The 23,634-nt window shown below is 40.4% G+C and overlaps 1 protein-coding gene and 1 long non-coding RNA gene across 2 annotated transcripts; one reads left to right on the top strand and one right to left on the bottom strand.

The window, feature by feature from the left end:
* On the top strand, positions 1 to 21,735 carry LOC117518315. The gene is made up of 3 exons (XR_004562951.1): positions 1 to 273; positions 765 to 877; positions 21,593 to 21,735. It is a non-coding gene; the product is annotated as an uncharacterized LOC117518315 (long non-coding RNA).
* LOC117518308 lies at positions 4,766 to 7,790 on the bottom strand. The gene is made up of 5 exons (XM_034179409.1): positions 7,633 to 7,790; positions 6,987 to 7,088; positions 6,268 to 6,441; positions 6,042 to 6,164; positions 4,766 to 5,906 (listed from the first exon to the last, which is right to left on the bottom strand). Exons 1-5 carry the CDS (start codon positions 7,679 to 7,681, stop codon positions 5,668 to 5,670), a joined length of 687 nt encoding a protein of 228 aa, XP_034035300.1. The 5' UTR covers positions 7,682 to 7,790; the 3' UTR covers positions 4,766 to 5,667.
* Positions 21,736 to 23,634: the final 1,899 nt, after the last annotated feature.

Here is a 23,634-nt window from a genome sequence, read left to right as displayed (position 1 = left end):
TCCCTGCTCCACCACACCTGAATCCAATGAAAGACTCATTAGCAGACTTTTAATGAGCCTTTCATTGAATTCACGTGTGTTGGAGCAGGGAGAGAATTAAGAGTGTCAGGAATGTGGCTCTCCAGGACCGAACCTGGCCACCCTGTGCTAGAATAAAACATCAGATCAGACTAAGAACCACAAACTTCATCCCCGGACGTGAATCTGATCACCGACTCCTCATCATGAAGATGGTTCTGACTCTGACACTCATCTGGACCGTCTCCAGCACCGGTAACACCGCACACTCTTAACATGCCACATATAAAATCTGTTGAATGACTGTGGTTTATTTTCAGTGTTTTAAAGTATTTGTAGAACATAATTACACATTATGGAACATTACAAATGCATTTCTGTAAAACATGCAACTTTCTAGCCTTTAGTCTTTTTTTTTATAGCAACAATTTCATAACAATCGAGGATTGATATGTGTTTGTCCTTATTTCTTTAAAAAATGGAACATTCTCTTTGAAGTAAGACTATTAATAATTGCAAGAACACCAAAATTAAAGCTGTCATCATAAATTCAGACAACTGACAAATTTTGAACACCAAACATTATTTTTCTGTATTTGTAATTGATAAATTCCTGATGATGTACTGGTTTCAAAAATGTCCAAAAATATTGCAGTTTTCATCTTTTAATTCTCTTTCTGTTTCATCTTTAACAATCTTTTAAAATCATATTTTAATTCCTTGACTGATTTGTTTTTCTCTCACAGCTGAAGCACTTCAGTGTTCTGGTGTGGAGGTTCAAGTTCGAGTTCATGTACAAACTCATCCCTTCACACATGTACTAATGGAGAGCTGATGTGTGTGACGGCGTCTGTATCGGGTAACTGTGACACACGCTGTCGTTTCTTTGTTCTTATCAGGGACATTTAAGCTTCAGGCTCCGATGTAAAAACATCAGATTGTCTGGGTTTGTGATGGTTCTGGATCCAAACTAAGATCCAGGCTTTTAATGACTTCGTGGACTCGGCTGTCAGCAGTGTATCTGTTTACGGTGAAAGTGTTGATCCTTCACCTTGGAGATGGAGGTCCAAGTCTTTAGGGTCCCGGTGCTTCCTGTCTGATTGTCTAAGACTTGGAGACAAACCACTGACCTAAATCAATAACTAATTGTCTTTAGTACCAGGTATTTGGGGCATCCTTGGGTACCACCAGAAACAGTTTGATTGATTGATTGATTGATTGATGATTGATTGATTGATGATTGATTGATTGATTGATTGAAGGTTTTATTTTTGACATGAAAACAAAACAAAGAAGAAACAAACAACAAACATAGAAAAGTAACAAATCACAAAAACAAAGACAAAACAAAGAACATCATCAACATAATGTGTCAGAAAGGGAACAGAAAGAAGCATCTGCTTATTCAATCCTACCCCTTGTCATATCGAAGTCCTTTTCTTCATCTCGGTTGATTTCAAAATATTATTTTAAACAAATTTGCACTTAGATTTATGTAAAAACATTTCATGAATACACATATTACATATGTGCATATTTACAGACAAAAAAGAAAACAATAAATAAATGTGAGTAATAAATGGATACATGAAACTACTGGTGACCATCAAAGTCCTTCATCCTCCCTGTACCCTGTCAAAACCATTTTGTTCTACCGCCGTATGAACTTTTTTTAGAATAATGAAGTTGTATATTCTTTGTAACTGGGATTATGAATGATCTTCATGGCTCTTTGTAGTATTGATAGTGAGTGTAGTGTACATTTGTAAGTACTGCCCCCAAACCTCTGCACAGTAATTTAAATGTGGTAAATACTATATCATCTAGTATAACACCAAGAAACTTCGTTTCATTGAACTCTTTCTGTATGCACACCATCTATTTGTACCTGCACTTGAGTCTCCATATTACAGTTGCCAAATAACATGATTATAGTTTAACTTAAGTTTATGATAATTTGTTCGTATCGAACCACCTCTTTAATTTGCACATTTCTGCAGTGATTGTCACCAGTAGTTCCTTTAAATCCCCCCAGAACAAAAAAATATTTGTCTCATCAGAAACAATAGTAGTTTTATGTTTTGATATCTTAGAAATATCATTATATAAGAGTAAACAGTTTTGGACCCAGTGTTGACCCCTGGGGGATGCCACAAGCAATGTCCAAGCATGATGATATACAGTAGTGTTCAGAATAATAGAAGTGCTATGTGACTAAAAGATTAATCCAGGTTTTGAGTATATTTCTTATTGTTACATGGGAAACAAGGTACCAGTAGATTCAGGAGATTCTCACAAATCCAACAAGACAAGCATTCATGATATGCACACTCTTAAGGCTATGGAATTGGGCTATTAGTAAAAAAAAAAGTAGAAAAGGGGGTGTTCACAATAATAGTAGCATCTGCTGTTGATGATACAAACTCAAAACTATTATGTTCAAACTGCTTTTTTTTAGCAATCCTGTGAATCACTAAACTAGTATTTTGTTGTATAACCACAGTTTTTCATGATTTCTTCACATCTGCGAGACATTAATTTTGTTGGTTTGGAACCAAGATTTTGCGTGTTTACTAGTGTGCTTGGGGTCATTGTCTTGTTGAAACACCCATTTCAAGGGCATGTCCTCTTCAGCATAAGGCAACATGACCTCTTCAAGCATTTTGACATATCCAAACTGATCCATGATACCTGGTATGCAATATATAGGCCCACCACCATAGTAGGAGAAACATGCCCATATCAAGATGCTTGCACCACCATGCTTCACTGTCTTCACTGTGAACTGAGGCTTGAATTCAGAGTGTGGGGGTCATCTCACAAACTGTCCACGGCCCTTTGACCCAAAAAGAACAGTTTTACTCTCATCAGTCCACAAAATATTCCTCCATTTTCTTTAGGCCAGTTGATGTGTTCTTTGGCAAATTATAACCTCTTCTGCACATGTCTTTTATTTAACAGAGGGACTTTGCGGGGATTCTTGCAAATAAATTACCTTCACCCTCCAAACCGTGACTATCCAGGGTTGGGACCAGGAAGCAGAGTTGTAGTCTCAACACCCCCGAGTCACACTAACTGTCAGAATGCTCGTAGCACGGGCCGAGGTGGAGGATTAGCAGCAATCTTCCATTCCAGCTTATTAATTAATCAAAAACCCAGACAGAGCTTTAATTCATTTGAAAGCTTGACTCTTACTCTTGTCCATCCAAATTGGAAGTCCCAAAAAACCAGTTTTATTTGTTGTTATCTATCATCCACCTGGTCGTTACTGTGAGTTTCTCTGTGAATTTTCAGACCTTTTGTCTGACTTAGTGCTTAGCTCAGATAAGATATTATAGTGGGCGATTTTAACATCCACATAGATGCTGAGAATGACAGCCTCAACACTGCATTTAATCTATTATTAGACTCAATTGGCTTTGCTCAAAATGTAAATGAGTCCACCCACCACTTTAATCATACTTTAGATCCTGTTTTGACTTATGGTATGGAAATTGAAGACTTAACAGTATTCCCTGAAAACCCCCTTCTGTCTGATCATTTCTCAATAACATTTACATTTACTTTAATGGACTACCCAGCAGTGGGGAAAAGTTTCAGAACAGTAAAAGTCTTTCAGAAAGCGCTGTAACTAGGTTTAAGGATATGATTCCTTCTTTGTTATGTTCTCCAGTGCCATATACCAACACAGTGCAGAGTAGCTACCTAAACTCTGTGAGTGAGATAGATTATCTCATCAATAGTTTTACATCCTCATTGAGCACAACTTTGGATGCTGTAGCTCCTCTGAAAAAGAGAGCCTTAAATCAGAAGTGCCTGACTCCGTGGTATAACTCACAAACTCGCAGCTTAAAGCAGATAACCCGTAAGTTGGAGAGGAAATGGCGTCTCACTAATGTAGAAGATCTTCACTTAGCCTGTAAAAGAGTCTGTTGCTCTATAAAAAGCCCTCCGTAAAGCTAGGACATCTTACTACTCATCACTAATTGAAGAAAATAAGAACAACCCCAGGTTTCTTTTCAGCACTGTAGCCAGGCTGACAAAGAGTCAGAGCTCTATTGAGCCGAGTATTCCTTTAACTTTAACTAGTAATGACTTCATGACTTTCTTTGCTAATAAAATTTTAACTATTAGAGAAAAAATTACTCATAACCATCCCAAAGACATATCGTTATCTTTGGCGGCTTTCAGTAATGCTGGTATTTGTTTAGACTCTTTCTCTCCGATTGTTCTGTCTGAGTTATTTTCATTAGTCACTTCCTTCAAACCATCAACATGTCTATTAGACCCCATTCCTACCAGGCTGCTCAAGGAAGCCCTACCATTAATTAATGCTTCGATCTTAAATATGATCAATCTATCTTATTAGTTGGCTATGTACCACAGGCTTTTAAGGTGGCAGTAATTAAACCATTACTTATTAGAAAGCATTGCTTAAATTTTCATTGTGACGCAGATGATACCCAACTTTATCTATCCATGAAGGCAGAGGACACACACCAATTAGTTAAACTGCAGGAATGACTTACAGACATAAAGACATGGATGACCTCTAATTTCCTGCTTTAAATTCAGTTAAAACTGAAGTTATTGTACTTGGCCCCACAAATCTTAGAAACATGGTGTCTAACCTGATTCTTACTCTGGATGGCATTACCCTGACCTCTAGTAATACTGTGAGAAATCTTGGAGTCATTTTGATCAGGAATGTCCTTCAATGTGCATATGTGACCACACCATACCACCATACCATAACATACCAACTTTATTAATAAAGCACCTTAAGGCAGACAGAGCTGACACAAAGTGCTGTAGATGAAACACATAAGACAAATTAAAATACAATAAAATGAAGAAAAGAACCAATAAAATGCAAATTAAAACACTAACTGAGCTAATTTCCATTTTATTACAATTGAAACATAGAAGACAAGATTAGATAATAAAAGAAAAAAACAAGTAATTGATAACATTGTCACTCATTAAATCCCAAACATTTGTTTATTTAATACCCAGTCATCCCCAAGACATTTATCCACATTTAAAGTACTTAAAATGATCCAGTCAGGACTGATACGTGATTATGTGACAAAGTTCCACTCCCATGAGTATATATGATATTTCTGTGCAATTCTAGATCACATCTCCAGAAGCACATTAGGTCTGAGGTGGAGATGATGAGAATTTGGTTCGACATCTTCTGTGAGCTTCTGAAAGACCTGGGCCCATTTTCACAAAGCATCCTAAGAGTAGAAGTAGCTCTTAGTGATGTCATTCAAATAAAAATCTTAGAATTTCTCAAATTCTCAGACATTTCTTAGAATTTTCCCTTGGAAGATAAAAGATATTCACAAAGCATCTTCTGCTTTAACAGAGCTCCAAAGGTGCAAAACTGTTAAGAAGAGGGAGGAGAACGACGTCACTAAGAAATACTTTGAGCCTTAGGATGCTTTGTGAATATGAGCCCTGATGCTTTGTGGATTCTCAGCAAGTCAGATTCAATAATTGAAATCACAGAATAGCCACAAATGTGTAAAGATCGATTAATTAAGCTCAATACAACACAAATACGTATGTGTTTAAAACCCCAAAATAACGTACACAAATGACAGATGGAAAAAGATTCAGATTCATGAAAGATGGAAAATCCTAGAAAAAGGAAAAAATTAAGAATCCAAGCAGGAGATGCATCAGGCTCAGTGTGAAACAGGAGTGACCGGAAGTTGTTGTTGCAGAATTACACAAATTGCCCGTGCAGCAGGTGGGTCCACTGGTGATGTTCCCAATGTTTGGCACAAATTGCATCACAGCACTGGCAAAGTTTGAGCACAAGTTTGAAGAGGCACAGCCAGAGATGGTCCCGTTGACTCCAAAACTTGGAAGCGACACTATAAATGATGAAACCAGTTTTAAACACAAATGAACTTAAATACCCTGAAATCACCTGAGTCTTGTAAATATCAAACTGTGATGATGAAGAAAATGAGTGTGTGCTTTGATGTTGTTGCATCATAAAGACTGACCTTTGGTATTGAAACAGCGGTCCTCCACTCCTTCACACTGTATTGTAATGTTGCACTGAGATGTTATTGGATCACAAGTGAAACACTTCAGACTGTTTGCGACATTTGCAGGAGCGATGGGGACTGAAACAGAGAGGAATCAGAATCTGATTGATGTTTCCAGAACACAAACTAACACCAGGATGCAGTCTGACTGTTGATCATCAAACCATCAGAACTGATTTACCAGGCAGAGTCTTGTTGTTGCAGTTATCTGTGTTACAGCACTCAGCTGATATGCGCACAGATGCAACACCAACATGAAGTGAAGCTGTTAGAGGTCCTGCTGACGTACACAGGTTGGAACCAGCACATCCCCTGAAGAACTGTTGGGTGCCAACAGCTAGTGAAGTTAAATTTGCTAGAAAATCAAGGAGATATTTGTTAAAGGTGACTGAAAACATTTTGGAGTCAAGTTCAGGTGCTGCACATGTTTGCTCAGGCGCTGCTGGAGATGGTAGCATAACAATAAACTAATCAATATAATAATCTGCATGTGAATGAGGTTTGTTCAAACATTTTGAAGCTGTGTAACAATTCATTTATTTTTGCTGAGTTTCATCATCATGACATTAAATTATTTTCACGATGACACATTTCTTAATAGAGTTCAGGTTATATGATCGGTTGATTTTACTGTACATTCATAACAAGCAGCACAGACAACCAATCACAGCTCTTACAAGACTGTTGTCACCCATATCAACGGGGTCAACTCACCTCCTCACAAAGATAAAGGTTTCTGTCCACTCTTTGGTCAGAGTTTGCATCATGAATACAGGCCCTGGATCTTAGTTTTGATCCTGGACCATCACAAACTGAGTCACTCTGATGTTTTCACATCGGAGCCTGAAGCTTAAATTTCCCTGATAAGAACAAAGAGACGACAGCGTGTGTCACAGCTACCTGATACAGACGCCGTTCCACACATCTGCTCTCCATTAGCACAGTTGAGAAGGACTGGGTTAGTACATGAACCAGAGCACGTGGAACACTGAAGTGCTCCAGCTGTGAGAGAAAAAAGAAATCAGTCAGTGAAGTAAAATATGATCTTCAGAGTAACAGCAGCATGAAACAAATTCAACATTTTTGGACATTCTTTAAACAAGTAGGAATTTAACAAACTATAAATAGAAAAAAAAAAATCATGTTTAGTGTAAAATGTGTCAGGTGAAGTCTGAATTTCTGATGACAGCTTTAATTTTGTTGATCTTGTAATTACACAGTCTGGGTTTAAACTGTTCTGGCTGAAACTCTTCCAAAAAAGTTTTAAATTTTCAGCAATATCAATAATTCTGGTCTAAACGGGATTTACAGATGGTGCTTTTTGAGAAAATGTTTTCATTTAGAATTTCAGGCAGAAATAAGGACGACACATATCACCCTCGATGAAATTGTTGCTATAAAAAAAAGATGAAAGGCTAGAAAGTTGTCTTGTAGAAATGCAAAATGTTCCAAAATACATAATTCTGTTCTACAAATACTTCAAAACATCAAAAATTACTCATGCAACAGATTTTAAATGTGACATGCTAAGAGTGTGCGGTGTTACCGCTGCTGTAGATGGTCCAGAGGAGGGTCAGAGTCAGAAGCAGCTTCATGATGTGGAGTTGGTGATCAGATGATGGGATGAAGTCGATGGTTCTCTGTCTGATCTGATGTGTTATTCACTGCAGCAGCTGTGAAAAGACTGTATGAAATGTCAACCAGAAACCAGAAATATCTTTGTTGCTCACATGATGATGACGATGATCAACCAGTTTTGCTGCATTTCAGGACATTGATAAGCTGAACAGATAATCAAGGAAAATTCTCCAAAAGGAGGGGGGCTGAACGGAGAACTGGATCGAATCATGAAACTCATTAATTAAGGAGTTGGACAACAACGACTCATCTGGACCATAAATTAAAAAGGTCAAATCTAAGCACTGAAATGCCAAAGTAACTTTAATTTAAATAAACAACTCTGAGTTGAAAACAGGGTGTGAACACAGTGAAGCACACTGACGTCTCAGTGTTTAATTCCTCATTCTTTGGCTCCCAACTCATTCCTCAGACCTGCACACACGTCAATCCACATCAGATCTGCAGAGTGAACACCAGGGGCCTCATGTAAGAAGATGTGCGTGAATTTCCTGTTGAAACACGACGTATGCTAAAACCCAGAAAATGTCGACGCACAAAAAAGTCAGATGTATCAAAGTCTGCGTATAAATGGATCTTAACACCTTCCTTTTGTACATCCCAATCAACATGGAACTGAGTTCACATGCAAAAGTATCAAATTCCTCCCTGTCCACACATCTATTTAAATATGCAAATCCATATAAATAGTAGGGTTGAAACAATTAGCCGAGTAACTCAAATAATTTGATTACAAAAAATTGTTCGAGGCAAATTCTGTGCCTCGAAGCTTTGTTTAACGTTGTAGTACATACAGTGATGCCGGTAACGCGTTACTTAGTAACGCGTAACTAGTAATCTAACTTAGTTACTTTTACAATTGAGTAATCAGTAAAGTAACTAAGTTACTTTTCAAGGAGTAATCAGTAATCAGTAATTGGATTACTTTTTCAAAGTAACTGTGGCAACACTGAGTACATATGTTAGGCGGGTGTGTGGCGCTACAACGACCCCAGAAAAAAAAAAAAACAGAAGATGACTGGAGCATAACAGCTAATCAAATTAGCAATGATAACTACCACTTTCCAACATCACACACAGTTAAAAAGTTAAAAAATAGCCTTTTAAGAGAAAGACGGTCCAGGCTGATCATCTGAAATAGACTTAATGTGCATTTAAAGCAAAGCAGTGTGTTTGTCTATTTTAAAAAACACACGGTCCTCTCACATGGGGAGTGACTATTTGCACGGCGGCCAGCTGCTCTCTGTCTCTGTCTAGGTCTGAGCTACAGCTCCGTCCCCGGCCACACTGACAAACAGTCACTGAAAGAAGATCCTCTCAGCAACAGTCCACTCTTTCAACTCTTTCAACTTAAAAAGAGTCTGTTTTGTTCAGACTCACACTGAATGTTTCGCTTTTTAATTTTTTTCTTTTTTGGACAACACAAACTCTTCACAAAAACTGATTTAAATAAAATAAAAAAACTGACGTTGAGGCTACCTCCAGCTGAAATACATCTGCTGAATCATAGAGAAAGAGGGATTAAAAAAATCATGCAGGGGGTGCGTTCCGGCGCCGTCTGGCCGCTCCCTTGTTGGTCCGTCGTGCTGCCCCGGTGGCTCTGCTGGCTGCCCTTCCTGGCCCCTGTGCCCTTCCGCTTCCCTTTTTCGCCTGGTTCCTCCTGGGGCCCTGCGTCCTGGGCCCTTTTCCATTGTTGCTTGCGGCCGGCCGTATGGCTTTTGACGTGCCAGAGTGGTCCATGTCTTACGGTAAGGTTCTGTACTATTATCTTGGCTCCACACACCAGCCACAGTAGTGATCAGATATGGCTGTGATCTGGGTCTCTGTGTGTGGCTGGTTACGTGTTCGTGGCCGACACCACAATTCGGATTTGGGTGCTCTTAAGGGGATCGAGACTCTGGTGTCCTACATTAGGGAATGAATGTTCACTAACTAGACAACAGACTGTCGCTGTCACTGCTTGTTCATGTGTGGTGGTTTGTTCGCCATGTTTTATGTTGGGGCCCCGTCTCCTCGGTGTCTCACTTCACAGTTATTGCTTTCACCACTTGTCTTTCGTTTTTGTCTGTCTTCATGTTGTTTTGGTGGTCTGTCCCTCCTGATAGAAGTTGTCAGTTGGCTTTGAGTAGGATGTTATAGGGTGATCGGGAAGGGCGGATGGGGGTCACACACGCACACCACATTCACTCATGCACTACATACCTTCTGTCCTGCAAGAATAAATTGCATATATGTGTATTAATGTTAATAAATGGTTCTGCCAGTGTGACATTTACCATTACTATATATGCAGACAGGGAAAAAAAAAATCATGCAGGGACCCTGTCCACCAACATAAAAAAACTAAAAAATGGTAAATAAAACAAAACAGAAAGACACATCCCATCGCCATTTCAGCAAAGTGTCAAGACTTTGGTGTAGCGACATTGTGCCATTGTTTAGGAGAGCCCTGGACTATTGATGACCTTTAAAAATGCAAAAGTACTTTTTATCTGATTACTCAATTAATCGCCAGAATAATCGATAGAATATTTCAATTACAAAAATAATCAATAGCTGCAGCCCTTGTAAATAGACCCTGGTATGTGGGATTCCCCTCTCAGTCCAGTAATTCAACATTAACACAAAAAATTAATTATACAGAGTGTGAGCTACAGATTACTGGAAATGACATGGAGACATGCAGGGATAGTTTATTTGGTACTCTGTCAACTGGGATAAATATGAAAGGAAAAAAGTGTGTGTGTGGAAGACTGTAAATGCTGTTGGCTCAGAGCAGGACACACACACTAAAGTAAAAAATGGTCAGATATAAATGTGGACAATTAAGTGGAGGATCATCCCAAATAGAAATGGTAAAATGGTAAATGGACTGTATATATATATATATATATATATATATATATATATATATATATATATATATATATATATATATCACTTTTCCATCTGCATCAGACACTCGAAGCACTTTACAAATAATGCCTCACATTCACCCGATGTGAGGGTGTTGCGATACAATGCATTCACACACACACACAGGGGATTAAGGACCTTGCCCAAGGACCTTAGTGATTTTTCGGTCAGGCTGGGATTTCAACTGAGGATCTTCTGGTCTCAAGTCCAACGCGTAAACCACTAGACCATCACCTCCCCCCAAACATATGATGAACCCATAAATGTTGTCATTATACTGGTCATACAATAGGCTGCTCACAATACACACAGCTCCTGTGTAAAATCTCCAGGATATAAAAGACATTGACTTATGTTTAATTTCCTTTGAGACAGCACAGACTCCCCCACCGGCTCTGATGGCCCTGGCATCTCCACCGGCTCTGTTGGTGGAGATGCCGGGGCCATCACAAGAGATCACCGAGATGTGGAGGACACCACAGGCCATTACAATGCAGCACACCTCAGGTGGGTACAGCAGCACCCCCCAACCTGGTCAGGCAGCACCACCGCCCCTTCAACAGGCTGATTGCCCTCTCCACTACTCTCTGTGTGTGGGAATGGAGTTCAATGTGTTGGGGTACATTTGAGGAGTCATCAGCTACATTTTTAGAGGATAGCCATGGCCCCCTGGGGTCAGATGAAGACAGAATACAATACGAGGTCTGTTAGAAAAGTATCGTACCTTTTTATTTTTTGCAAAAACCTGAAGGATTTGAATCACGTGTGCTTACATGAGCCAACCTTGAACCATGAGTGAACTTTTTCACGCCTGTCGATTGCATCATTTTCTGGTAAGTAGCCTTTGTGTGAGGACATGTGCAGTGCTCTCGGCAGATTTTCATTTCAAGGAAAAGACGGAACGACTGGAGCAGCGCCGCATCAAATTTTGCCAGAAACTGGGCGAAAGCCAGGTGGAAACCATTCAGATGATTCAGGCTGCTTTCGGTGACGATCCTGTGGGCATCACACAGATTAAGGAGCAGTTCAGAGAGTTGTGGATTGGAGCAAAGAAAATAATCTGCTCCTGAACACTTCTAAAACTTGCGAACTTGTTGTTGACTTCGGTCGAAATAACAGCCATTCACTCTCCTTATTGAGGACTCAAAAGTCGAAATTGTGGAAGAATGTAAATTTCTGGGGCTGACGTTGTCCAATGATCTCAGTTGGAACAAAAACACCACAAATATTGTTAAAAAGCCTTGTCAGTGTCTCTTCTTCCTGAGGAAACTTAGAGAATTCACCATCAACTCTAAAATCCTTGTGAATTTTTATCGGTGCATGATTGAAAGTCTTCTTGTTAGCTCCATCACAGTCTGGTTTGGAAACGTTACTGCCAAAGACAAGAGAGCGTTATATAAGGTGGTCCGCTCAGCCAAAAAAATTGTGAACTGTGACCTGCCGGTGCTGGAGGCTCTGTACAAAAGCAGACTTCTCAGATCATAAGTAATCCTTCTGGCCATCCTGGAAGACTCATGTTTGAGCTTCTTCCCTCTGGAAGAAGGTACCGCACCATTAGGTGTAAGACGTCTCGTTATGCAAGGAGCTTTTTCCCACAAGCTGTGATTAGCCTGAATAGTGCACTTTAATCCTACAATACCTTATTTTATTTTATTTATTTGATCTTAACTTTTTAACTTTTTAACTTGATCTCTGTATCTTGTATTTCACAGTGTTAGTGTTATGTTAAAGTGTCTTTATGTGATAATTTGTTTCATGTCTGTCTAATGTCGTTTTCTTGTGTGGGATGCACTGAGCTTTTTGCACAAACATTTCCTATGTGTTTTTTTTTAACTACAAATGGCAATAAACTAATCTTGAATCTTGAATCTTGAATCTTGAATTCAAGGTTGGCTCATGCAAGCACACCTGCTTCAAATCCATCAGGTTTTTCCAAAAAATAAAAAGGTCCAATACTTTTCTAACAGACCTCGTATAAATGAACACCACTATTCATGAATACTGAAGTGCACCACAGCTGATAGTGTGGGACATTTACAACTTTATGCACGCATTTATTGACAAATTGTTATGGTTTAGTCGTAATAATGAACCCAAGTATCAAAACATAGTGATTTATTGGCAGAGCCAGGTGAAAACAGTCCAACAGTTTGTCAGGTAAGAGGTGCACAAAAAGAGTATCCAAAAACAGTGGTCACAAAAGACAGCACTGAGCTAACAGGTGCTTCTCAGTAAGTGTGAAGGTTCATCTTCTGTTCACCCATAGTTCCAACTTGCGTTGCATATAACCACTGTCATTGGGTCTGCTGTCATAGCAGCATTCTATCAGTTCCATGTTGTCAATCCTTGTCCATGTACATCTTGTTCCAGTTGTCTATTTCCCATCAGTTTGTCGTGGTTCCTCAACAACTGATGTGGACCTTATGTCTAGAAAAGGCCAGCCTAAAGGACAGCACAGAGGCTCTGATCATGTCGGCAAGAACAAGCCCTAAGCACCAGATCCATAGAGGCAGGAGTCTACCACAGCCGTCAGGACCCAAATTGCAGGCTGTGCAAATGTGACCCAGAGACAGTTCAGCACATAGCAGCAAGATGCAAGCTGGGACAGTGTACACTGAGAGGCACAACCAAGTGTTGGGAATCTTGTACAGGAAGTTCCCAAGTCCTGATGGGAGACACCACCGAAGGTAGTTGAGAATGCCAGGGCTAATGTCCTACGGGACTTCAAATTCTAAACAGACAAGCAGCTGTTGGCCAAACAAAAAGATAAAGTGGTTGATAAGGGAAATTTGTCATCAATGTAGCAATTGGGCAATGCAGTCTCGCTTAAAGGAGTAAAATGTAATGCATATGACGTAATTTCGCTACTTCTGTGGACAGAAACACAGTACTTTCTCTGAGTTTTTGTGCAAATTACACACAAGCAAAGTAAGAATGCAAAGAAAAAGTGACCATCGGAGGAAAGTGGACATGTTGTGGTTTGTTTATGACCCGGAGCTCAAATGTGTCAAGGTGGTTGTGTAAGCGAGAGAACAAAGCTACTCTGGCTAGCTGTGTAGACTAACACCAACACAACCTCTCCCATTTGCCTTGTTTTCCCTTCTCCACTGGGACCAAAAAAACTGCACTTTTCATGGCTGTTTCAGTGATTGCAGCTGAAAACAAAACAGTACACCATTTTCCTGTTTGAACTGACACTATTTGTGGGAAGAGACTAATCCCTGGGCGGAGTGTAGGCGTGTCAGCACAACCACTCGGAGGATGGGAGTTTCAGCGGAAACCATTTAAACTGGCACATCTTAAACCAGCAGGTCCGCTATGCTTTTAAGTTTTCCAAGCTGAGCCGAATGCTTTGTGCTGAAACTCCCACACTTCACCCTGGGATTCTCTGCCATCCTGACACCGGCTGTCCCAAAACATTGTCAAATCCCACCATTTTACGTAGGGGTTCAAATGAGCCTGTACTGCCCTATTGCTGCCCTACAGCAACATCATCAGAAAGAGCATGAAAAAATAGAGAAGTACCAAGGACTGAAGGAGCAACTGGAGCAGATGTGGAAAGTAAAGTCCAAAGTGGTCCCAGTGGTAACAGCAGCACTAGGAGCTGTATCCCCCAAATTGGAAGAGCAGCTCCATCAGACTCCAGACACAACACCAGAGGTCTTTGTCTAGAATAGTGCAGTCCTAGAAACAGCTAAGATACGGTGCGGAACCCTCAAACTCCCAGGTCTCTGGTAGAGGACCTGAGCTTGAGGAACACACATACCAGACTCCGTAAGGGGGGTTAGAAGGATATAACCACTGTCCATATCATATAACCAATGGCAAAAGCAAGGGTACCTTTACCATTTGGCTCAGTGTGTGTACCATAGGTGCAGGCAGAGGAGCTCCAGGAGAGATATGCTGCTGATGCCAAGCTCTGACTTGCATCCAGGGTGTTGCCTGCTCTGCCCTTTGTGCCACCAGAAGATGTGGTCGCTTTGCTTGAGCTAGTTCAGAAGAGACTGCCTGAGGAGCTCCAGCCTGCAGTCGACTACTTTGGGAACACCTTCATTGATCACCTAGGTAGGAGAAAGTGCAGGGTTCCAGTTTTCGACCTCGCTATCTGGAACCTATCAGCTAGAACACAGGAAGAGCTGCCGCACTGCTCTCACTGCCTCAAAACACACACACACACACAAAAGCACAACCGCACTTTTGAATATTTAATTCCTATTATAAAGCACAGACAATACAAGGATGATCCTCCTCCTGGAACTACACCAGGAAGTAATGACGCAACATGGTTTACTTTCCTTTGGTTGGGGCGATAGGTTTTGCCGTCATTAAGCGCATGTGTGTGCTTGCTGTCCTCACGTGGAAATACATAAAAACATATATCGGTTTTGCGATGGGCTGGAGAGTGCGCACATTGACAACTGTCCCAGCTGAAACGAACTGTCAGTTCATGTGGACACGCAGTAGTCGATCTGAATGTCACATCTGTCTGACAGGACGTGCAGCTGGACTGCATGACAAGCCAACAGTGCAAGAAATATGCCAATTTCAGTCACATATCAGCAGAAATACGCCGCAACAAATGCAGTTTGGTCAGTTATCATGGCGCTTTTTTCTCTTTTTCAAAAAAATACATTTATGTACTTTTGATTTTAGGCATTTTTCCACACCTTTTACAGGACAGCAATGATAGTGCAGGGGTAAAGTTTCTGGCTCGCATCAGAGCTATTGTAAATTGCAGATTTGAATCCCGTGGGTGGCATGTATTTTTTTTTTTTTAAAGCAGCTGTGTCATGTGGTTACACATAATCCAGCTGCTCAATTTCAATTTATTTTCATACATATAGCGCCAAATCACAACAAAGTTGCCTCAAGGCACTTCACACAGATAAAAGACTCACAATAGCAGTGTCATCTGCATATTTCAAAATGCTATTATTTTGATGTGTGCTTTTACAGTCATTTTACTATAAATGGTGAAAAGCACTGGCGATGACACATTGCCTTGTGGAACCCCGGTGTTGCTGTGTCTGACGTCTGATAGTGTCCCATTGACCTTAACACGTTGAGTTCTGTTGTTTAAAAAAGCATAAAACCATTTATTAAAAAAGCACTGACTCCCATTGCAGACAGTTTCCCTAAAAGCAGAGCTATGTGTTTGTACTGTATTAAAAGCAGAACTAAAATCAACAAATAGAATGCGTGCATAGGCCTTGGTATCTTCCAGATATTGAGACACAAGATGGACAATGCTTAGGACAGCGTCTTCAGTGCTCCTTTTTTATTTGTAAGCAAACTGATTAGTGTCCACCATTGAGTCCACTTCTCTCTCCAATAGTGACACAACAAACCTCTCAAAACATTTAATTACATTTGAGGTCAAAGCTACTGGGCGCAGATCATTGTTAGCTGTGGTGCCAGGCTTTTTGGGAATTGGCGATATGTGTGATAATTTCCACAAAGGCGGCACTTTCTGCAGATCAAGTGACTGCTGAAATAGAGGACACCAAGCCACAGAAAGTTCCTCGGCACAGTTTTTAGTAAGAAAGCTGGCAGACTGTCAGGTCCAGTTGCCTTATTGGTGAGCAGATGTTTAAAGAGGCGCTGCACATCAGTGGGGTCAACCTTGACTCTGGGTTTCACATCAGTATCAGGCAGTGACTGTAGCAAATTATGGCATTTCTCTAATGATCTTGTGACTCGAACCTTAAATAAAAATCATTTAATTCATTTGCTCTCTGCAATTAATTTCTTACTGTAAAATGTGTCTTAATAAGCTGAAATACGTGTAATGCTGTGCACTGATTGGCTGAAAGATGCATACTCACGCAAACAGACTGTTTCAAATATTAAACCATTCACTCACAGAGTAAATATAAAGTCTTACCTGTTAATTTTAACATCACAGTCTGGCAAAAAGTATATCCATATAAAGCCTCATGGAAAATGAAGTCTGAAAATACTTTAAATCCTTGTCATAGCTGAAGGAATATCTGTCTGTGCCACCGGCTCTTTGCGAACTTGGCGCCATCAGACGATGGTTTCATCAGAGGCTCTTTGCGTACTTGGCTCCATCACAATGGTTTGGTCAGCAGCTCTTTGCGCAATTGGCTCCATGAGATCACGGTTTCGTCAGCAGCTCTTTTTGCACTTGGCTCCATCAGATCAGGGTTTCATCAGCAGCTCCTTGCGCACTTGGCTCCATCAGATCAGGGTTTCATCAGCAGCTCTTTGTGCACTTGGCCATCAGATCACAGTTTCAGCAACAGCTCTTTGCGCACTTGGCTCCATCAGATCAGGGTTTCATCAGCAGCTCTTTGTGCACTTGGCTCCATCAGATCACGGTTTCATCAGCAGCTCTTTGTACACTTGGCTCCATCAGATCATGGTTTTGTCAGCAGCTCTTTGGGCACTTGGTTCCATCAGCTCATGGTTTGGTCAGCAGCTCTTAATGTACTTGGTTCCGTCAGCTCTATGTGGTGGGGTTTTTTTGTAAAAGTGAATATTGAACAACTGCTTCAGTTTTTTTTTTTTTTTTTAAATTGGAGCAAGACGGAGTGAGGATCAGTGAGGATTCTGATGATGAATGAGGTGATGCCTCTTTTGTTCTGGATGAGGAACCAAAGCAGGTGGATCCACCAACGTGTGCACATATCTCCACAGTGGGTCGGATCACACGCTTCTATTTGCAGCTGAGCTTTGCCCCAGTGCTGAGTCCTGGAACACAGAGATGCAGAAACACACTGCTCCAGCAGTGGCTCCAGGCAGATTTTGTTTAAAGTGTGGAGATCAAAGATAGCTTGGTTTCATTTTGAGCTGAGTATTCCATTAACTTTAACTAGTAATGACTTCATGACTTTCTTTGCTAACAAAATTTTGACTATTAGAGAAAAATTACTCATAACCATCCCAAAGATGTATCGTTATCTTTGGCTGCTTTCAGTGATGCCGGTATTTGGTTAGACTCTTCTCTCCGGTTGTTCTGTCTGAGTTATTTTCATTGGTTGCTTCGTCCAAACCATCGGCATGTTTATTGGACCCCATTCCTGCCAGGCTGCTCAAGGAAGTCCTACCATTATTTAATGCTTCAATCTTAAATATGATCAATCTATCTTTGTTAGTTGGTTATGTACCACAGGCCTTTAAGGTGGCAGTAATTAAACCATTACTTAAAAAGCCATCACTTGACCCAGCTATCTTAGCTAATTATAGGCCAATTTCCAACCTTCCTTTTCTCTCAAAGATTCTTGAGAGGGTAGTTGTAAAACAGCTAACTGATCATCTGCAGAGGAATGGTCTATTTGAAGAGTTTCAGTCAGGTTTTAGAATTCATAGTACAGAAACAGCATTAGTGAAGGTTACAAATGATCTTCTTATGGCTTCGGACAGTGGACTTATCTCTGTGCTTGTTCTGTTAGACCTCAGTGCTGCTTTTGATACTGTTGACCATAAAATTTTATTACAGAGATTAGAGCATGCCATAGGTTAAAGGCACTGCGCTGCGGTGGTTTGAATCATATTTGTCTAATAGATTACAGTTTGTTCATGTAAATGGGGAATCTTCTTCACAGACTAAAGTTAATTATGGAGTTCCACAAGGTTCTGTGCTAGGACCAATTTTATTCACTTTATACATGCTTCCCTTAGGCAGTATTATTAGACGGTATTGCTTAAATTTCATTGTTACGCAGATGATACCCAGCTTTATCTATCCATGAAGCCAGAGGATACACACCAATTAGCTAAACTACAGGATTGTCTTACAGACATAAAGACATGGATGACCTCTAATTTCCTGCTTTTAAACTCAGATAAAACTGAAGTTATTGTACTTGGCCCCACAAATCTTAGAAGCATGGTGTCTAACCAGATCGTTACTCTGGATGGCATTTCCCTGATCTCTAGTAATACTGTGAGAAATCTTGGAGTCATTTTGATCAGGATATGTCATTCAAAGCGCATATTAAACAAACATGTAGGACTGCCTTTTTGCATTTACGCAATATCTCTAAAATCAGAAAGGTCTTGTCTCAGAGTGATGCTGAAAAACTAATTCATGCATTTATTTCCTCTAGGCTGGACTATTGTAATTCATTATTATCAGGTTGTCCTAAAAGTTCCCTAAAAAGCCTTCAGTTGGTTCAGAATGCTGCAGCTAGAGTACTGACGGGGACTAGCAGGAGAGAGCATATCTCACCCGTGTTGGCCTCTCTTCATTGGCTTCCTGTTAATTCTAGAATAGAATTTAAAATTCTTCTTCTTACTTATAAGGTTTTGAATAATCAGGTCCCATCTTATCTTAGGGACCTCGTAGTACCATATTACCCCATTAGAGCGCTTCGCTCTCAGACTGCGGGCTTACTTGTAGTTCCTAGGGTTTGTAAGAGTAGAATGGGAGGCAGAGCCTTCAGTTTTCAGGCTCCTCTCCTGTGGAACCAGCTCCCAATTCAGATCAGGGAGACAGATACCCTCTCTACTTTTAAGATTAGGCTTAAAACTTTCCTTTTCGCTAAGGCTTATAGTTAGGGCTGGATCGGGTGACCCTGGACCATCCCTTGGTTATGCTGCTTTAGACGTAGATTGTGGGGGGGTTCCCATGATGCACTGTTTCTTTCTCTTTTTGCTCCGTATGCATCACTCTGTATTTAATCATTAGTGATCGATCTCTGCCCCCCTTCACGGCATGTCTTTTTCCTGGTTTTTTCCCTCAGCCCCAACCAGTCTCAGCAGAAGACTGCCCCTCCCTGAGCCTGGTTCTGCTGGAGGTTTCTTCCTGTTAAAAGGGAGTTTTTCCTTCCCACTGTTGCCAAGTGCTTGCTCATAGGGGGGTCGTTTTGACCGTTGGGGTTTTTCATAATTATTGTATGGCCTTGCCTTACAATATGGAGCGCCTTGGGGCACTGTTTGTTGTGATTTGGCGCTATATAAGAAAAAAAGGTGAAGTTGAGTTGAGTTGATTTTGTTCCTCTTTTGTCCCTTTTGCGCTCTTTATCATAAGCTATTCCATGAAATTCAAAGCTCATTCATTGACCTTTTTTCAACGATTTGTGATTTTTTACTTTTTTTCCCTTCGTTCAAGAATCGCTGTATGCCATGTGACCGCGCGGGCCTTAACACACTTGTGTGGCACTAGAAAATGGGGGGGGCATCTGCACATCCAACTCAAATTGTGGGTTGAATTGGCACTCCAATGGCATTTGCCAACATTCAGTCATCATCCCCAACATTTGGGGATGATGAAATCATTTTTCAAGATTATAATGCATCTTACCGTAGAGCAAAAACTGTGAAAACATTCCTTGCAAAAAGACACATTGGGTCAATGTCATGGCCTGCAAATAGTCTGGATCTTAATCCAATTGAAATCTTTGGTGGAAGTTGAAGACAATGGTCCATGACAAGGCTCCAACCTGCAAAGCTGATCTGGCAACAGCAATCAGAGAAGTTGGAGCCAGACTGATGAAGAGTACTGTTTGTCACTCATTACGTCCATGCCTCAGAGACTGCAAGCTGTTAGAAAAGCCAGAGGTGGTGCAACAAAATACTAGTGATGTGTTGGAGCGTTCTTTTGTTTTTCATGATTCCATCATTTATTCCTCAGAATTGAGTGATTCCATATTTTTTTTTCCCTCTGCTTGGTCTAAAAAGTAACCGTTACTGACTGCCACAATTTTTTTTTCCTGATTTCTTATAGTGTTTCTTAAAGCCAGAAAGTTGCCATTTGAAATGACTTTAGTTTTGTGTCATGTCTGTGATCTGCTTTTTTTCTATAAAATTAAACAACTGAATGAACATCCTCAGAGGCTGGTGATTCCATCATTTTTTGCCAGGGGTGTATTTGCACTGAAAGGCTGCACCTTACCTTTCATTGCACTGGTTACAATGACAATAAAGAATCTATATCTGTATCTGTAACTGTATCCACGTATTGGGCCAATTTCCCTGAGGAGTCTTCCCAAAGGATCAATAAAGTTCCATCTAATCTAAAGAAGAAGGTCATCTGTTTTTTTACACGCAACAAAATGAGTCACCTGCATTACTCACAGCTGACCTCTGAACTCCCACTTTATTGTTGCATCACTGAACACAGTGAAACTATATTAAAGTGTAGAAGAGGTTCTTTCCCCTTTTTGTTTTTTGTTCACAGACACGGCTGTGTTGCCAGATTGGGGGTCACATGCTTGGTTGGTGTTGGTCTAATTATAGTCTCGTGCACAGGATCACTTCCATCTGACCTGTTTTCTTGTTCAGATGATGTCTAGAAGTGTGTGCTGGTGCAATGCATCTTCCCCAAATCATGGAACCACCTTGAGCACTGGGTGACAATCACCCAGGCAGACAAGTGGTCCACTCCCAGCTTCCCTTGTTTGTTTGTTTTTGTTTTTTTATTTTGTCTCAACAAAACTTGTAAATGATTGTATCTTAGGTTTATTTTTTCTGTCTGACTGACTCTGATTTTTTTTGTTGTTGTCATCTGTCTGAGGTGCGGATGATGTCATGAAGTCACAGGCTGGATTTGACGACTGAATAATTTCTGAAACTGATCATGGATCGGACTCTGCCACGGGAACAGGCCCACTGAATGAAATGAGCTGCTGGATGACCCCTGCCTGTGGACTGGACGCCTGAATGGACTTCTCATTAAATGCATCTACTTATGTTCTGTTATGTTCTGTTTTGTAAAACTTTGCAAAATCTTGCAAATCTTAGAATGACCTAAACAGACGGTCACCCCTCTGAGTCTGGTCTGCTTGAGGTTTCTCCATCAATATCATCAGAGGGAGTTTTTTTCTTACCACTGTGTTCTTGCTCTTGGGGTTGATAAGGTTCAGCCTTACTTGTGTGAAGCACCTTGAGGCAGCTTTATCGTGATTTGATGCTATATAAGTGAAATAAAATGAAAATAATTGAAATTTAATCTGTTGTTAACCCTTTAACCCTCTCATCGCACACAGATGAATCCACCACATGGCCAAAATATCAACATGGACGTCCTGCTGAATATCTCTTGGTGTCTGGTCGTATTGCACAATCTGGAACCACCACCAGACTCCCCCTGATATTTTATTCTGGCAAACATTTGGTTCAAGATGAAGCAGGAATACACATCATGTTTAATGTTTCAATTACTGTTTATTGTGACCACACCATACCACCATACCATACATACCAACTTTATTAATAAAGCACCTTAAGGCAGACAGAGCTGACACAAAGTGCTGTAGATGAAACACATAAGACAAATTAAATAGAATAAAATGAAGAAAAGAACCAATAAAATGCAAATTAAAATGCTAACTGAGCTAATTTCAATTTTATTACAATTGAAACATAGACGAGAAGATTAGATAATAAAAGAAAAAAAACAATTAATTGATAACATTGTCACTCGTGAAATCCCAAACATTTGTTTATTTAATACCCAGTCATCCCCAAGACATTTATCCACATTTAAAGTACTTAAAATGATCCAGTCAGGACTGATACGTGATTATGTGACAAAGTTCCACTCCCATGAGTATATATGATATTTCTGCACAATTCTAGATCACATCTCCAGAAGCACATTAGATCTGAGGTGGAGATGATGCTAATTTGGTTTGACATCTTCTGTGAGCTTCTTAAAGACCTGGGCCCATTTTCACAAAGCATCCTAAGAGTAGAAGTAGCTCTTAGTGATGTCATTCAAATAAAAATCTTAGAATTTCTCAAATTCTTAGACATTTCTTAGAATTTTCCCTTGGAAGATAAAGATTCACAAAGCATCTTCTGCTTTAACAGAGTGTTGCTTGCGGTCGGCCGTATGGCTTCCGACGTGCCAGAGTGGTCAAGACTTTGGTGCAGCGACATTGTGCCATTGTTTAGGAGAGCCCTGGACTATTGATGACCTTTAAAATGCAAAAGTACTTTTTATCTGATTACTCGATTAATCACCAGAATAATCAATAGAATATTTCAATTACAAAAATAATCGATAGCTGCAGCCCTTGTAAATAGACCCTGGTACATGGGATTCCCCTCTCAGTCTGGTAATTCAACATAACACAAAAAATTAATTGTACAGAGTGTGAGCTACAGATTACTGGAAATGACATGGAGACATGCAGGGATAGTTTATTTGGTACTCTGTCAACTGGGATAACTATGAAAGGAAAGAAGTGAGTGTATGTGGAAGACACTAAATGCTGTTGGCTCAGAGCAGCACACACACTGAAGTAAAAAATGGTCAGATATAAATGTGGACAATTAAGTGGAGGATCATCCCTAATAGAAATGGTAAAATGGTAAATGGACTGTGTATATAAATATATATATATATATATATATATATATATATATATATATAGTGCTTTTCCATCCGCATCAGACACTCAAAGCACTTTACAAAACCCCGATGTGAGGGTGTTGCGATACAATGCATTCACTACACACTACACAGGGGATTAAGGACCTTGCCCAAGGACCTTAGTGATTTTTCGGTCATGCTGGGATTTCAACTGAGGATCTTCTGGTCTCAAGCCCAACGCTTAAACCATTAGACCATCGCCTCCCCCCAAACATATGATGAACTCATAAATGTTGTCATTATACTGGTCATACAATAGGCTGCTCACAATACACACAGCTCCTGTGTAAAGTCTCCAGGATATAAAAGACATTGACTTATGTTTAGTTTCCTTTGAGACAGCACAGACTCCCCCACCAGCTCTGCCAGCAGAGCCAGTGGAGACGCCGGGGCCATCACAAGAGATCAGCGAGATGTGGAGGACACCACAGGCCATCACAATGCAGCACACCTCAGGTGGGTACAGCAGCACCCCCAACCTGGCCAGGCAGCACCACCGCCCCTTCAACAGGCTGATTGCCGTCTTCACTACTCTCTGTGTGTGTGGGAATGGAGTTCATTGTGTTGGGTTCATTTGAGGAGTCATCAGCTACATTGTTAGAGGATAGCCATGGCCCCCTGGGGTCAGATGAAGGCAGAATACAATACAAG

The sequence above is a fragment of the Thalassophryne amazonica genome, chromosome 10 (genome assembly GCF_902500255.1).
Source record: "Thalassophryne amazonica chromosome 10, fThaAma1.1, whole genome shotgun sequence".
Lineage (NCBI taxonomy): Eukaryota > Metazoa > Chordata > Actinopteri > Batrachoidiformes > Batrachoididae > Thalassophryne > Thalassophryne amazonica.
The sequence above is the reverse complement of the archived record's forward strand: the minus strand, read 5'-3'. Positions and strand labels throughout refer to the sequence as shown.